The sequence below is a fragment of the Myodes glareolus genome, chromosome 14 (genome assembly GCF_982192425.1).
Source record: "Myodes glareolus chromosome 14, mMyoGla1.1, whole genome shotgun sequence".
NCBI lineage: Eukaryota > Metazoa > Chordata > Mammalia > Rodentia > Cricetidae > Myodes > Myodes glareolus.
This window is the reverse complement of record NC_142039.1, coordinates 59,465,606-59,483,653: the sequence shown is the minus strand read 5'-3', so window position 1 is coordinate 59,483,653 and position 18,048 is coordinate 59,465,606. Positions and strand designations below refer to the sequence as shown.

General features: G+C 45.6%; 1 protein-coding gene across 10 annotated transcripts in view; it reads right to left on the bottom strand.

Annotated features, from left to right (window-relative positions):
• The window catches only part of Phactr1 (phosphatase and actin regulator 1), a 449,396-nt gene that overhangs the window by 52,564 nt on the left and 378,784 nt on the right, over positions 1 to 18,048 (bottom strand). For all 10 annotated transcript variants that reach the window (XM_048418822.3, XM_048419204.3, XM_048419049.3 and 7 more), the window contains one exon: positions 12,524 to 12,845. In XM_048418822.3, the coding sequence (XP_048274779.2) occupies positions 12,524 to 12,845 (322 nt within the window). The remainder of the gene's footprint in view (positions 1 to 12,523; positions 12,846 to 18,048) is intronic.

The following is an 18,048-nucleotide window of genomic DNA, read 5'->3' as shown; positions in this document are numbered from 1 at the left end:
GTAAGGGAGGAAGGAGTTACTTCAGCTCACAGTTTCATCACAGTCAGGAAGGCATAGCCACACCCATCACAGTGAGGAAGGTATGGCCACGTGAGCATGATCATCAGCAAGGAGGGCGTGGCCACATGAGCATGAGGGTGTTGTTTACATTTAGAACATAGTGAACACATTTTATATGATATGATATATATTTTAATACTTATATATTTAATCAGACACTAAAACTTTAATAAAAGGTAGTTCTAAACTCATTTTAGGAACCACCAGAGACAAAGATATTAGTTTCCTTAATCACCTTGCCAGGCATTTTTCAACATTGGTATACTTAACATTTTGAACAAGACAATTCTTTGCACTGGGAACTGTCCTGAGCATTGTGGAAGGTCTACTGCTGCCTCTGGCTTCTACTGGATCTTGTGGAGCCTCAAGAGGGTAGAAAAGAAAGTGGGCTCTCAAGGAGAATGTGCGCTTCAATTACTGTGCTCACTTTAGTAGGGATCCTGCCTGATTCCAAGGCTTGACTATTTAGTTTGTGATTCTCTTGGTGACCATTGTCCAGAAAGATTTTTCGGGTCAAAAAATATGAAAGCATTCAAGTGATGGTACGTGCTTATGAACCCAGCTTGTAGAAGGCTGAAGCCTGCCTAGGAGAGAGAGAGAGAGAGAGAGAGAGAGAGAGAGAGAGAGAGAGAGAGAGAGAGAGATCTCAACACACACACCCCTGCACCTCCCCACCACTCACACACACTAACACACCACTGATGGATATATCATAACGATCAGTTTTTGATACCCTGCTGGTGTTTCTGAAGAAAGTCTGTCTACAAGCAACAGCATATAAAACGCACCAGCAGCCATCTCGCCCTGATCTTGCAGCATGAGGTCAGAAAGCATCTCCCTCCATTGAACTGAGGAGGAATCGAAGACCAGGAGGTCCAGCTAGCGATTGGCCCACAACTGCTTGGCTCCATGTCCTGCTTCCTGGTACCACAACTGCTCACACAGTCAAGCACGACCTAATACACTCACAGAAACTGAGAGACAACGTTAGGTAGAAATACCAAGACTAATTTCCGCATGAGAAATGGAGAATGCCGGGAAGGGGTAGGCTACGGGTCAGCCTGTGTATAAATACGATTTCATCACATACCAAATGTCAGAGAGTTTCAGAAATATGGATCACCGGTCCCTAAAAGGACAGAGGACAGGCAGAAAAATGAATTCACTTAAACCCATTACAACTTCTGGAAAAAAGAACTCAAAATACCTCCTTTACTCAGGAAGGCTGAGGACCCTAGCCTATTTAGGGAGCAGCTTCCTGCTGACTAAAGTCCGAGGGAAAACAAATGCCCTCATGGCGCAGTTCTTATCTTAGCAGCTAATCCTGGACCACCGTACAATGCGCGCTTGCTTTCTTAAAACGAAGCTGATGAACTGTTTTCTTGGGCCTCAGTGGCTATTTCCGTCTTTTCCAGCCTCAGGCTCTGCAATTTGTAGCATAATTTCTCACACGTTCTTGGTCTCTGAGAGGAAAAGGGCTGATTACTCTCTCCCCCTCTGCAAACTCTTCTTTGGAACTCACACGGGTGAAATTACAGCTCATTCCTGTGAGAGCTTAATTTCATTTTCCATGTCATATTTGTGGGTAATAAATTTTCTATATCCTTTGAGAGAGATGAATATCTTCTTAGTCCATTTTAACCACAGATGCATGCCAGAAGGCAACATCCCTTTAGAATACGTTTTTCTTGAGTAATGATGTCATGGTTATCGCCCACAACTTTTAGGGAGATGAAGGCTTTAAAATAGTGATTTTTTTTTCTGATGTGCACAAGCATGTATTTGTGCAGGTGTGTGTGTGTGTGTGTGTGTGTGTGTGTGTGTGTGTGCATGTGGGTGTGTAGAAGCCACAACCTTAGTTGCTGTTCCTCAAGAGTCTTCCAGTTTGATGAGACAGAGACTCTCAGTGGCCTAATGACTCACCAAATAAGCCAGCATGACTGCTTAGCAGACCCCAAAGATTTGCCTCTCTCTTCATTCCCAGCACTGGAATTATCAGCGTGACCTATGCCCAATCTACTCTGTGTCACTTGAAGTCAGGTCCCCAAGCTTGCAAGGCCAAACTATCTTCTCAGCCCATGACACTGGCTTTCAATTTTACCACTTGGCCTCAGTTCTTTATGTGCCACGGAGATGCTCTTTAGCGTGTAACTCCCCACTCATGGGTGGTGGGTGACAGGACTTTCTATCTGCCAGCCTGTTACCATTCTATGGAGACAAAGCGAGGTCTGGAAGCTCTCTTGGAAGGGGACCTTCTGATGAATGACCCCAGCCACTGGCTGATATTTCCACATTCATTTCTTTATGAGTTATTAAAATAGGGTCAATATCTTAGTAATTTCCAAAAATTAAATTTTTAGAGACTCGAGAGTGATGCTTTGAAAACACATGGCTATTTGAGTGGCAGGAAAACGAATATCTGAGGGGGCACCATTGTGCTTTTTTTTTTGTTTGCCATCTTTTCATTTGTTTTTGGTGTCTATATGTCCACGTTCATGTGTGTGTGTGTGTGTGTGTGTGTGTGTGTGCGTGTGTGTGTGTGTGTGCATGGATGCATACACATATATATGTGGAGGAAAGAGGCTGATATTGGGTATCTTCCTTTATCTTGACTTTATTATTATTATTATGATGATGATGGATTTTGAGACAGGTTTTCTCTCCGTGACAGTCCTAGCCGTCCCAGACCTCACAGAGATCCACCTGCCTCTGTCTCCCGAGTGCTGAGATTAAAGGCATACGCCTCTATTCCCAGCTTGACTTTATTTATTGAGACAAGGTTCTTCTTTTTCTTTTCTGAACCTAGAGCACAACCATTCTATTATAACTGACCCATGGGTTCCAGGGATTTCTCTATCTCCCAGTTGGCCCCAGTGCTGGGGTTAAACACACATGCTGTGGCCTCTAGCTTTTATGTGGGTGTTGGGATCTGAACTCAGAACCTCACACTTGACTGGCAAGCACATCAGCAACCGAGCTTGCTCCTAATCCCTGGAATTTTGTTTTTCAGACAGGGTTTCACTCTATTGCACAGAATCCTTTTGCACGAGCCTCCCTGGGGTCAGGATTACAGGTTTTTGCTGCCATGACCAACGTCACCCTATATTCTTTATCTGTATTCTACTTGATTGTCAGTTGAGTTTTCCAAGCGTGTTTAAATGGCATTCTTGGTGGAGGAGGACAAGGAAGAGAGAACAGAGACAGAAGGACATAGTGAAGAGCGCTCTGCCCGTGGGCCTCTCACTAAAATAGAACCATTTTACGTTTCAGCTTTCCAAATGCCTCTACACTTAGTATTTAGTTTGTGAACATCAGGTCTCCCATTTTTGGCAACCTCTCTTGTCCATTGATTTTCACAAATACATCTTCTCCAGCTGTTCTAGGGAGACCCTAAGGACAAATCAAGTCATTGTCCTTGGGAGCTTAATTGCTTGTGAGAAACCCAATGACAAACGAATAGATAATTAGCACAGAAAGCAGGGATGGGACACTGAAGGGAAAGAGGGCAGGGCGGTGGGAGGCGGGCAAGGGGCACACTATCTTATTGTCTAGGTTAGATAATGGTAACAGTTGGCAATCTCTCTTGTGCCTCTAGCCTGCTCTCACTGCGCACCCACTCACCTGCAACCATGTGCGGTCTTCATTCAAATCAACCAAAGACAGTTGTGCCACCCAAGTCTAGATTTCAAGCCTGTAAGTTTCCTAATAAACTCTCATTCTGGTGCTCTTTACGAAAATGTATTTCAAAAGAACAGGTGGGATGTAGGAATGCCCACGATTCTTGCTTCTCGTTAGAAAGAGTATCAGAGTCCACTCTTGTGAATTTTATTGTGTAAATCGTATCTCATACCCAGCATGCTTGTAGGAGGGAAAATTCAGACTGGGCATTAGGGGTAATAAAAGGCTTTGCTAGCTTTCTGGGAGAAGGTAGACACGTGGTTAGTGGAAAGAACTCCAGGCCTGGGTGAGAAGACCCAGGTTTATATCCCTACCATGATCATAGGTTGTCTTTATCGCTATGAAACCAAGATAGTAACTACATCCTTCTTAACACTGCAAGTTTTGAAAAATATTCATTTACTTGTGTGTATGTGCGTTTGTGGTGTGTGTGTGTGTGTGTGTGTGTGTGTGTGTGTACATGCCACTGTGCCTGTGCGGAAGTCAGAGGGCAACTCTCAGGAGTTGGTTCTTTCCTTCTAATATGTGAGTCCCAGGGGTTGAACTCAGGTTATCAGGCTTGGCAGCAAATGACTTTACCCACTGAATTATCTCACTGGCCCCGTCTGCATGTCTGAGGGGAGATGAAAGGAGATTTCAAACACTGACGACGTGTATTAATGAGACACGTGGAGGACCACCTATGTTAGCCGTGAGGTTGTTTTGAAAGATGTTCTCATGATGCCTCCTTAGCATACTTAGGTAGCAGCGTGAAGATGTTCCATGTGCTTAGGTTTATTACACTGTCTGGAGTTCCCTGGACGATGGGGAGTAGGGATCTACCTTGTCGTCCGGGAGACTAAGGCCGATGGTTTCTGTATAAACGCCACATGAGAGTTAGAGACTTGGTGGAGAGAGTCCGGCCCTACAGTCCTACTGCCTGCGTCAATAATGCTTGTTTCCTTCTAGTTCTGTGACCACGGACAAATACGTTGGGGTTTTCCACTCTGATATGGGAAATCACCATATTATCCACCCCTTCCTGGCATTCTGTAGCACAGACAAGCTCATTTAAATGTACTAAGTATCAGCATTACCTTCAATAGCCCAGAGAGAATTCACAACGGCCACATCTAGGAAACTAGGATGGGATGCTTCATGCATATCCCTGGTTTTTATAATTATCTGGCCATTAGTCAGAGGGCCAGTGGACACGGACCATGACCCCTAATGTCTGTTTGATCCAGAATTAGCCAAGTGCTCCATATCAAAGAGTTCTGATGTGAATGATTTAAAGATCTGATGGCCGTCACCTGTTTATCCTCATGGAGGTTAGTTAGCAAGACTCTGAAAACCATGGTGACACCCGGGGTGACCACAGTGCTGCCGAGCAAACCACAGATCTATGAGACTCGAGAACTAGGGTCAAACCCGTGTATTAATTTATTACTGGAACTAAAGGAAGGGGTGCAATTAGCTCACTAGGTAGAACCCAAAATGAGTGTTCATTTGGCACCCAGAATGCCAGTCTGAGACACTGCAAATAGGACCTGGATGATTCTTCATCATGGAGTAGTCACTGTGAATTCCCAGACATTATACGGAAGTTGCTTTGGAAGAGGCTCACAGGGTACCACCCCGAGAAAGTGACTATGCATTCTCTAGGGCAGTGGTTCCCACCCCAGAGTCATAGATCTTGTCCCTCAGGAGACAACTATCAATGTCCAGAGAGAGAGTTTTGGTTTTACGGCTGGAAGAGATGTTGCCGTGTTCATAGGTGTTGTCTTACTTCAGTTTTTCTGCCAGCTGGCTGCCTGGCTTGCCCACTGTACAGGAAGGGGCAGCCTTGCTCACAATGAGATCAACTTGCACTAAGACCATTTCACATCCCTTGAAAGAACAGTTAAAGCTGGAAACACTACTTGTGGGTGGCGCTTAAGGGTGAGTCTATACCTTGAGATCAAAGAACTAACCTAAAATAGAGGTTGGTAAGTCTGGCTTCCAAGAAGCAGGGGTAAACGTGGAGCCAGAAATGCATGAGATTGAAGCTCTTGTCCAGGGACAAGGGATATCTTCCCCCAGAAACACACTGCATGTAAGGATGTACACCCTTCCCTCTGCTACAAACAAAACACAACTTCAAATCCAAGCCAATTTATCAGCGAGTCACATTGAGACCTTGGGAATTTCATTCTGCGAAGGCAACAAGTCATGTCTGCTATTTGCCACAGGGCACTGAGATTTGAGGGTGAAACATTGCAAATGTCAGCTAATGAAGTCAATATAGATGCCATATGGGTAAGGCCGAGGGACACTGTGGGACTGCTCAGTTCAGGACCAAATATTATTCTTTAGAATTCCCTGTGACCTTGAGACAGCATGAAGCAAAGTAACTAATGTCATGAAATGGATCTGCCCTAGGGTTAGAAGCTGAACTGGGCTCTTTGAAAGGTTCAAAAATAATCATGAGTTCATAGAATTTTAGAGATGGAAGGGATTTTTTTGGGGGTATGCTGCAATGTTCAATTTTTTGTGTCCAGTTTAAACAGGATTCCTTTTTTATTATTCTCAATAAGCAACAATTTCATCCTGGCTAACATGGAAAAGCAAAAAAGGGATTGTACAAACAAATACTAAGTTATGTGTCTATACTTATTGATATTTCAAACAAAACATTGTATCCTTTGAGACAAATTTCCCTGTAGCCCTGGCTATCCTGGCACATTCTACGTAGCTGAGGAAGACCTTGAACTGACCTTTTAGCTCCACCTCTGAGAGCTGTGATTATGAACTGCTCTTAGTTTCATGTAGGGCTGGGGGATTGAACCCAGGCCTTTGTTGATGCGAGGCAAGCACTCTACCTGCAGAGATAGATCCCTAGCTCCGTGATTTATTTCTGTGTGTCTGTCGCAATGATTGGCACTCAGGGCTCAATGGGTGCCGCCAGGAATTGCAGATTACAGGACCTTCCTAGGGTAGGTCAACTATGCTTACTCCGGACTGTCTGTGTTAAAACACGTCTGTGTCATATTTGAGCTGAGGTAGAGCCATTCTGTTTCTAATAATTTTCATATTAGTAATAATAACTTACTTCAATATATATGGGATAGAGTTATTGATTGGGACAGGTCCTTAGCATATGGCATAGTCTTTTGTATAGTATACTGCACAGGTACACTAGTAAGACCACTGGAACTCTTGCTGGCAGGATACTTTATCATTATAAATGATATAATATGACTGTTATTCTTCCTCCCCAATTTCCTATTTTTTTCTCCCTGAGACAGGCTTCACTGTTGGTACAGGCTGGATTTGAACTTGTGATCTCCTTGCTCTGCCTCCTGAGTTTGGGGTTCTCAGGTGCACACTATTTTTCTTAGCGGTCTCTAAGTGACCTCATCAATGGCCCCGGGGCTCTTCCGTATGCGCGATTACAACCTCCTGTCGTCACTTTTTACTCTCATTTCTATGATCCTCCAATCTTCTAAAAACTTCGGGTGTCAACTGCCAACTTAGTGCCTTCATATGCAAAGTTTCATTTGCCCGTTGGGAGAGCGTGTACCGCTACTTCCTCTGAAGCGACTAGATTGTTCTCCCTCATCATCTGACCACACTTCTCTTTCAGAGAAGACTACCCTGTCCCCCACCCCCAACTGCTGAGGGTCCTGTTGCCAGCACTGTGCCCACTCTGTCCCCTTCACAGATGGGTTCACGCAGTCTGGTCCCCCAGGGAGTCTAGGCTCTGCTGAGACCAGCTCTGCTGTCTTCATCCTCTCCCCAGCACCAGGCGGAAAACTTGCTTCAGCACCAGCTATCCAGCAAAGAATTGGTGGTGGATCTTTCCATGGCTAGAGGCTATGATTAGAATGTGCTTCCCCAAACCCATGCACTAGAAACCTAACCCCCAGTGCAGCCGTGCTGAGAGGTGGTTAAATCACAAGGACCCTGCTTCCGTGAATAGATTATCATTATCACGGTGGGAAGGTCCTGATCAGGAGAGTACGTTCATTATAAAGCGGATACAGCCCCACTTCTCCCCCTTGGTTGCTCCCACCTTGGGATGACACAGAGAGGAGGCCCTTGCTGGATGCTGGCACCGTGGTCTTGGGCTTTCTGTTGCTAGAGGTAGGAAAGAATATGTCTGTGTCATTTGGATCACCTAGTCTGTGGTACTCGAACGGCATTCCCTGGCAAATGTGTACGTAAACTGCTGGGTGGGCCCCACACTCTCTTTGAGGACAGTGTGGGGCTGGGGAGAAGGGGCAGGTGCTAGGGTAGGAGGGGCCTGCAGCCACACAGGTGAGGACAACAGAGGTCTGGGAGAGGGAGGGTCAGGAGCAGGGGCCAGGGCAGCTGATGGAGACATCTCCACACTGTGGCAGAGTCGGGGAGGATTTGCTGACGGTCAGATGTGGGGCTCGCCATGGATGACCCTAGAGTTCTGTGTGAGCAGCGCTAGGTAAAACCTGCCTTTAATCAAGGGAGAAAAGTCTTCTTTAAAAGCACAGTCCCCTGAGGATCTTTCTAGAATCCCTTCATATCCCACTTCATTTTGCCAACAGGAAATGAGAGCGCAGAGATCATTGAATGGATTGACCTCAAAAAAAGTGAGCAACTGGCTGAAAGCAAAAGTTCAAGTTCTAGAATGAATGCCAATTAAGACTGCAGAGCTTACTGTAGAGAGGAAAAATAAAACACCCTGCATAACAGTTAAAATGGTAAAACGTCACTTTTCAAAAAGACTTGAAAAACCCATGGAGGGAAATAAAGACCATGTAATTCAAAGAAACTGACACACACACACGCACATGCACACACACACACACACACACACACACACATCCTCCAACAAGATCGGACCAAATCCACATCCAATGTGCCTTTTAGAGGCACTGAAGAAAAATTTTATGTGCTACATAATTTTGCTTAATGCTCATTGCCATTTATTGGACATTTATGGTATGCTGTGCAATGATCTGACTGACTATATCATTTGATCTTCACAAAGAGCCCTAATGAGGCTGGTCTGCTAGTGTTATCCTGGTTTTATGGATGAGGAATGAAAGCCCATCGAGGCTATGGAACACACCTTGGGTCACACTGAGAATAAGCAGTGTGTCCAAGATACAAATCCTGACTCTAGACTGCACTCACTTGACTGTGAGGTGGGATAAATACGAACCCTCTTTGGGACTGGGGATAAATACAGACCATGCACGTTTCTAGTTCTTTGTGCTCTGTGCGCCTACCCCCAAACCTGATGAGACTCAACTATAAATAAACTCTGTTGGCAGGGTCAGATGAGTAAAAACCTGAAAAGATTCAAGGTCATCTCAGAGGTCATCTCAGAGGAACACACACAAGATGTCAAGAGGTCTAGAGAAGCCCTTTATGTAGAGAACACCGTGGCTGTCTTGAGACATTTGAAAGCATATCCTAGGAAAGGAAGACCAGAATTGAGGCGAAGGAAGTCCGTGTTACACAGGGAAACTGTTAGCACTTAATCAACCCATCTCTAGAATGGGAACACTGTCTCGGGACTCATCAAGCTCCCCTATGCAGAGACTGGACAATGAACAGGAACGCAAGGTAGACATCGGATCCCTTGCCCACACTGCCTTCGAGTTCCCTTTCACAGGCACGACGACTGTTTATAGAAAAGTAGGTGTCAAAACCCAAGGTTGCTTAATTCCTCATTTAGTTTCCATAGCGATACATCTTCAGGATTAGATCTCAGTTCTTGAACGATGCTCTACAGGGGACTTCCTAGTAGGTCTCGGGGGACAGTGACAAAACTACTGTGGGAAGGCCCACGACTCTTCACAAAGCGTTATGTGGGGTACCTAGGAGCTGCCAGGTGGGTAGGGAAGGGTTCCTATGCTGGGAGACTTGGACAGGAGAAGACAGACATCATGTTGGGGGTTTTGGGTAGTGAAAGGGTGGGAAGCATTGCTCCAGACAACAGTTCTCTCGTTACAGGATAAAGTGGACCATGACCTTGATCTGCACTCAGATCCTTCTCCAACTCCCAGGAGACAATGTGGATGCTTAAAAAGAAATCTCTCCAATTTGTATTTATTTGGGAAGAGGATTTTTCTCTCTCAGGATGAGTGGTCTTGTCAGAATGCTGGATATATTGATTCTCTTTGTCCTGCTGCTGTCTGAGGGGAGCCGAAGCCTTGGCCTGGGTGACAGTTGAGGAGGCACGAGGAGGTGGCAGGGCCCAGGGTGGTACAAATGTGCAGATAGTCCCCCTCTTCTTTATCCTGGTCTTCTCTTTTCTGATTCATTTTACTGAAGAGCCCAATTCAGTGAAGGACCTACAATCATTCTAAACTCGATTGAAACATTCCACGAATTCCTACTGAGACTATAAAATGGCGTGTTTGAATGAAGAAGATACATTAAGTAATATCCTAATAGGCTATTTCCGGTATCTCTGTTTAGATAATCAAAATTCATCTGAGTCATAAAATCCTAAACCCTGAATGGTGGTTACAGGAGCACAAAAGTCCCAAGGACCCATGTGATGAAGGCATGGACCGAAGTCTTAAGGAAAGCTACAGGAGAGAGCTAGGGGACATGGAGTAGTGGGACCCAGGCTGGACTCAACCTACTGTACAGGACACTGCTTTCTAAAATACGTTTGTGGAAATAACAGTTCTTTTAAGATTCACTCTTACTGTGTATAAGTGTTTTCCTGTGTGTAAGCAGCATACGTATGCCTGGGGCCACAGAGGCCCAAAGGGGGCACCAAATCCCTGGAACTGGAGCTACAATCAATTGTGGGCAGCCACGTAAGTGCTGGGAACCAAACCCAGGCCCTTGGCAAGAGCAGCCACTGCTCTTATCCACTAAGCCATCACACCAGCTCCTGAAGCAATGGTTTTTGCTTTTTTAATTTCTTTGAATTTCCAATCTGTAACAAATGGATGTTTTCAAAAAATGTAATAATTATTTTAAAGAAATGAAGGCTTTTAATATTCAATAAAACAAAAATATCTCATCTAATTGCTATAAAAGTATTGAAGAGTGTGTTCTTAATTTCTGCAGTGTGGGTACAAATAGGTAATGAGCATTTTGTGGGCATTCTTTGAGTTGGTGGCAGTGGGGAACTTCCTCAACTTTTTCTAGTTTTTTTTTTACTCAGTTTCCCTAGTGAAGGACATGGTTGGCAGTGCACATGTATTGTATATTTCAAGGTGTCATTCAAAAATTAAGCTATTATTGCCCTCATTAACAATAATGATAGTTGGAACCAGTGGCAAGGGATCAACTGTAATTTTGTTGTTTTTCTTTGGCAACAACGGAGAATATTATGAGAAAGCAATTAAGCCAGAATTGTTAGAGGCAACAGCTTCCCTTGGAGTTAGCTATTTCCCAACACACATCCCTTGGCTGGGAAGTAGAAAGGTGACCCATGGTCACCTTTTGTTTGACTCTCCACTGTAGCAGCCCACGGAGTCTCCAGACCACGATTTTCCCATCTGTATTTCTCAATAGACACCATCACTATAATTGGCGATATAGCCCCTCACCTCAGATGGAAATACTCTCTCCTTGTTATTAGGGAGCTCGGTCAAACAGTGTGCATCGGAGTCATTGAGAAATCCCAGACATCCCTTAGACACAGAGCAGGTGGCAGTGGTCCTGGTATATCTGTCAGAAGCAGTGTCAGGGGTGAATGATCTCCCTTAATGGAAGGCAGACTGCAGACGCGAGCCCGGGAAGAGAATTCTTTGCAGGCTTCCCAGAAATGCATCCGGGACACTTTCTAGCGAAGGATGGGCTATACCAGTGGCTTCCAGACACTAGTGGCTCCCATGCATATCCCTGAACTCCAATGCTCTGCCTCCTCCTTCTTCAGGAATGGGGACAATCTCTCCACGCTTCTAAACTGCTTACCCCGTCCTCCCCTCCCGCCAGTTCTCATCTCTTCCCGATGCACTTAACCCGTTTCCAACACCATGGAGTTGCCACAAAATTAAAAATAAGCCATAGAGTATGGAATATAAAATTATTCTCTCCCCATTTGCCCACAGCTATTAATGATCACACATGTACATTATTTCTCAAAATGGCAATGTTTAGAGAAACTATATGGCCCTACTGAGCATATGTATACATGCTACTCCTTTGTGTGTGTGTGTGTGTGTGTGTGTGTGTGTGTGTGTGTGTGTGTGTGCGCAGGTAGGAGTGTCATTCCTCAGGCACCTCGTACTGCTTTCTGAGACAGGGTGTCACGGTTCTGAAACTTGTCACGTGAATTAGGCTAGCTGGCCAACAAGCCCCAGGGATCCACCTAGCTCTGTTTTCTCACTACTGGGACTGCAAACTTGTACCATTACGCCTGGCTTTTCTCTACATAGATCTGAGGATTGAACCTGGATCCTCATGCTTGCGAGGCTGCTTCTTACTTGCAAGGCTGTTCCTCATCTTTTTAAAAAAATTAAATGTGCTTACTCAGTACTTTGACAATGGACATCTACTATTTCTCCCATTTTGTGTGTGTGTGTATTGGGAGTTGAGACAGGGTTTCTCTGTGTAGTCTTTGGAGCCCGTCCTGGAACTTGTTCTGTAGACCAGGCTGGCCTTGAACTCACAGAGACCTACCTGCTTCTGCCTCCCAAGTGCCGGGATTGAAGGCATATGCCACCACTACCCAGCTAACCCTTTTCAATACTCAGATTTGACATGCCTTTACTCTCAAGCCTTTTTCTGTTCTTCGAAGGGAAAGGAATGAGGCTTCACACTCTCCAGTCCCCAGCCTGTCCCCCATCCCAGGCAGTCCCCTTCCCACTGTTACCTTTCCAGCCTCTGCATGGTCATAGCAAGTGTCTTGTTGAGTTCATCGATCATCCTGCAGCCCGAGGGGTGCATGGGCAAGGTGCCGGTAGAGGACGGGAGGTGCTGGCCATGGCTGCCATACTGCAGTTGGTGCTGCATCTGGGATGGCAGGACAGTGTGGTGGTGCTGGGCCACGGCCTGCTGGCTGCTCTTCTGGGCTGCGTAGGATGCCAGGGAGAGCTCTGGCCCCCCGACAGGCATACAGATCAGGACTTTCTTTGGAGGTAGCGGAGGCGACAGTTTCACTGGCAGACAAGGCAATTTCACAGGGGCGCCAGGATCTGCAGCAGAGGGAGGGTGAGAAGACGATGTGAGTTGTGGGGAGGGGGCATTAAATGAAACCTAGAACATCATGTGTGTGCACTCTGGGACCACAGTCTCCTGGAGGGTGGATGCTATTCGGTAAACATTGACTAGCTTGTTTTCTGGCCAGACTACTCTGGCACCTGGATAGAATGGGAGATGGGTCTCAGGGTTCATCAACCAAGGCTTCTCAGCAACCCAGGTAAGATGGCATCAGGCAGGCGTGTGCCGTTGAAACAGGAGCTGATAAAGAAACCTTTCCCAGGACCTACCGCGATGACTACACATTTGCCATTGTTAAAATAACATGCTTTCAGCTGACAGGGTCCAACTTGCCTACACTGACACAGGACAGAAGCCCATACTCTGTTCAAGTCCCTCCCTACAAGTGACCATGCTGTTGTCCTTGATTCCTTAGCTCTCACTGCGAAGCTGCTTTGTAAGGCTTAGTGGCTGCAGAACCTGACTCGGGCACACCGAGAAGGGGTGGGGTGTGAGCATTGTTGCTGGGCTGGTGGGTTCACTCACAACCAACTGTGGTTTAAGCCACACCCTTAAGGGACTAAAGAGTTTATCATACATACCGCACACATACACCTGAAGCTAATTTTACATTTTTTCAATAACTTTAGTCATGAACAAAAGGTTGCACACAGCAAACCATCAGAAAGTGGCCTCTTTGGTGAGGCACAGGCTTAGAAACCAGTGCTCAGAGAAAGCCGAGGGAGGAAGATTACAAGTTGAACCCATCTTGGGCTACAGAGTAAGATCCCATCTCAAAACAAAACAAAAACAAAGAACCAAAAACAAAACAAAAAAAACCAAGCTTAAGAGCTTGGTGGATTCAGAAATAAAAATACTGTAGATTTTTTTCTCATATAGGAACCCTAGATTTTAATTTTTATGTGTGTGTGAGTCTGTATGTATGTGATGTGGTGAACAGGTGTGTGATTGTGTGTGCATGTGAGTACATATTTATGGGCATGAGTGTGTATTTGTGAGTGTGCATAGGTGTGTACATGTACTTTATGAAATAAGAAAGAGGCCATGAGAGGAAAAAACACTTTAGGGCACAGGAAGACATAAAAGGGAGGGTAATACGATATATAGTATATGGCAGGTAGGGTAATACAATATATAGTATATGGCAGGCAAACACAAGGGAGGCTCCTGGAAGGAGGGGGCAGTAAGCAGGGAGTAGGAGGATTGGGGAGGGGAGCGGGAGAAAAAGATCAACAAAAACCAAGTATATTTGAAAATTCTGTAATTAAACCCATTACTCTGTATGCTAGTTTAAAAAAGTAATTAAAACAAACAAACAATCAACAGTAACCCCTGTCCTCCCACGGACTGGGGATGTGGCTCATTGGCTCTGGGTTCCACCCCCAGAACAGCAAAACCAAACTGAGAACAAACACTGAAGAGCGTCACTTGTCTCACCATGGTGGCACTCAGGACAATGTATTCTAGAGTAGAATCGAGCCCTTGGCTCTGTGACAGCGTCATTAAACTCCCCTAGACAGTCCCCATTAAGATGGGTCAGGGTCAGACAAACTCTCAGAGAGCATTCTGGGAGACATCTTGTAGTTCTCTTGCTTCGTATTCCCTGAATTCCTCTGGTCCGGGAGAAGGGTGAGCTTGTCTAGGAGAATCATGTTCAGAAGGGTGTGCCACGGAGGTGTCTTCTTGTCACGGTCCTGACCATTGATCTTTGGAGTCCCCAATTTCTCTCCACCCGGTGTTTGTGTCCTTCCACCTAATTTATACTGGAGTACAGACAGGACTAGGCTCCCTTTAAAACTGAGGACTTCCTTAGGCTGCCTGCTGCTTGGCTCAGGCCTTCAGACCCACACTTAAGTAGTTTGCTCTGAGAAAAAATGTTTCCTAGGGTACCCAGCAAGGCTCTGGGCAGAGTTACCTCTGTGACACCACTTTCCACCAACAGCCTCTCCTCACTCGGTAGCCCACAAATTCAGGTCTGCCCCCTCAGCTTGCTCTGCCAAGTGGCTCTTGGGCTCACTCACCATCTCATGCAAGCTGCTGAGGTCTTCCTCAGCCTCCTCTGGGCTCCTTTCCCTTAGCACACTGTCTGCCAAGGAACAGGAAGTAAGCGCTTATGGTTCCCTGCCTCTCCTTGGGTCCCAGTGGTCTGTCCTCAGCACAGCCCCTGCATACACCCTCTATTCCCAACTTCCAATGTCCTTGACTACGTGAGGTTTCTGTACCCTGGGTCTTAGTATAGTTCTTTCCTGTGGTTTGGAATATTCTGCTATGTCTTCTTGGCCAATTCCTATTCTGCCTTCCAGATTTAACTCACAAAAAAACCTCTCCCAAACTTCTTGGCTCATTGTATTGTGCTTTCCCCACTATACAGAGAATACACATTGAGTTGACATTAACAATAACAACAGTAATGACGGTGACAGACATTTGAGTCACGCTCAGATCAAGTTCCTCTTATCTGAAATGCTTGGAACCATTAATATTTCAATATAGACTGTTCCAGATTTTAGAATACGCACACATTCACACATGTATTGGGGATGGGGCCCAAGTGCAAACATGATATCCATTCAAGTTTCATATATACCTTTATATAAAGAGCAGGATAAATCATAAATTTTAATTAAGATTTGTTTTACAATTATGAATGCATCTGTATGTGACTATTGCATGTGAGTATGGGTGCCCTCTGGGATCAGAGGCACTGGATCCCCAGGATCTGAAGTGGCAGGTGGTTCTGAGTCACTCGATGTGGGTGCAGGGAATCTAACCTGTGTCTCCTGCAAGGCCAGTGTGCTCTTTTAATTGATGAGCCATCCCTCCAGTCCAGTTTCAGAGATTTTAAATAACACTGAACAAGAAGCGAGGTTCCTACACAAATGGACCATCAGGCAGGATCACCCGTGGCTTCACATCTGTACTAAAAATGTTGGATTCTCAAACATTTCCAACTTCAGAGGTCTAGACAAGGAATATTTCACCTAGGCCATATTTACTAACCACAAGCCAGACACTGCTGTTCTAAGTGATTGTCAACAATAACCAACTTAGTCACCACTTCCTGTGAATGTAACTGCCTCCTTGACCAGAGGAGAGCAAACGGGTTTAACTTCAGGCATCCTTACCATCTTGTTCAATGCCCTGCTGGTCTGACCAAAGAAGCAAAACACAAGTTTTCCACATATTTCTCTGGTTTTCTAAGATTACTGACTCCCCTTCTTAAGTTAAAAGTCTCTCATATTGTATGTGTGTGTGTGTGTGTGTGTGTGTGTGTATGTGTATGGAGGGGGACGTGTGTGTACCAGAGCACAGGCATGGAAGTCAAATAACCATTTGTAGAGGCAGTTCTCTCCTTCCACCTTTACGTGGGTTATGGTGATCGAACTTGGGTCTTCAAGCTGACACCGTTGGGAGGCAAGAGCCTTTACTCACTCAACCATTTTCCCAGCCCTGAAATCTTTAAATAAATGAGTATTTCTCAAGGATTATTGGCGAGTGCACAAAATAATATTGTTTGAGGTATGAAAAAATAAGCTTTCTGAATGAAAAGCGGTGTTTCCCCCACTGTGGAGCAGATGCAGCAAACAGCCGTCCACTTCTGCTCGCTCCGTGCCTGGCCCCTGCAGCAGAGCAGTTGCGCATGCCCCTTTGCTGAGCTGATGCTCTGCTGTGCCTGCTGCCTGAGGCATTCCCAGGGAAGCCTGAGACGTGTTGGATCTGAAGGGAGCTCACTCTCAGGAAGGGAGAACAAACACGCATAGTTTTTACACATTTAAGCAAACACTTTTTTCCCCCCTCCGAAACAGGGTTTCACTGTAACTTTTGAGCCTGTCCTGGAACTAGCTCTTGTAGACCCGGCTGGCCTCGAACTCACAGAGATCCACCTGCCTCTGCCTCCCGAAGGTATACGCCACCACCGCCCATCAGTAAACACCTTTTTTCAAGGTATAATGAAATATTAAATAAAATCCAAACAGAAGAAAACCCACTACACCAGCAACTGAAGTTAAAAGAATTTTTTTTTAAAGTTTATAAAATTATAAAAGTTTCCATTTCCGCCCCTCCTCCCAACACCCTCCCACTTCCCCGACTCCCTCTCCTCCTCCCTCTCCATCCCTAAGAGTAGTCAGGGTTTCCTGCCCTGTGGGAAGTTCAAGTTCCTCCCCGCTCCCTCCAGGTCCAGGAAGGTGAGTATCCAAACAGACTGGATCCCAAAAATCCAGTATATGCAGAGGAAACAAGTCCCAGTGTCATTGTCAATGGCTTTTCAGAAAGACTCCGGGCCAGCCACAACCAGAGAATCCGGCCACATTCAGAGAATCTGGTTAGATCACGTGCTCGTTCAGTTCCAGTCCAGCTGGCCTTGGTGAACTCTCATTAGATCAGTCCCCTTGTATCAGTGGGTGATGGCGCCCATCGCAGTCCTGATTTCTTTTTTCATTTTCTTCATCCTTCTGCTCCTCATTTGGACCATGGAGGGCTCCGTCCGGTGCTCCAATATGGGTCTCCGTCTGTATCGCCATCCAATGTCGCCAAACTTTCTGGAGCTAAAAAAATGTTAAGGTGCATGGCACCATGAAAGCATTGGTAGCTTTAGCAAAATGCACAACCCTCTCCTCAATGTTTCATTTTTCAGTCTGCAAGATGGGACGAATCATGCTGTCACATGACTTAGGGACATTTTTAAGATATGGAAACTGGGTGCCATGGTGCCCAGGAGATATGAACTGTTGTTCTTGTTACTACCGTCATCATCGATGAACATTTCCTGTAGGAAGGCCTTCTTCTACTTAAGGCTGGCCTAGGACACTCCCAGGTCCAGGACCTCCCTCCTTCATTTTTCTTGACTTGTTGCTGGCACTATTTGCAGTGGGTAGCTGTGATGGGTTGATCAAATCTCAGTGAGTGTGGTCATTTCCTCCTCCATCTTCCTGTCCATCAGGAACTGAGCCTGGTACATAGTAGATGCTCAATATTGTTCCGATTTTCTTCTCATCATGCCCATAGGTCCGTGGGAAAAGGTGGCACATGGCATCCAGTGTGTCTTCCACTAACGAGGTCCAAATCAAAGTGTAATCTATATCTAAATGGGTCTGAGAATCACCCTCCAAGACACTTTCTTAATTCCGTCCCCCAACATGTGAATCGAGAATGCTCCAAGGCTTCTCTGAGGAGATG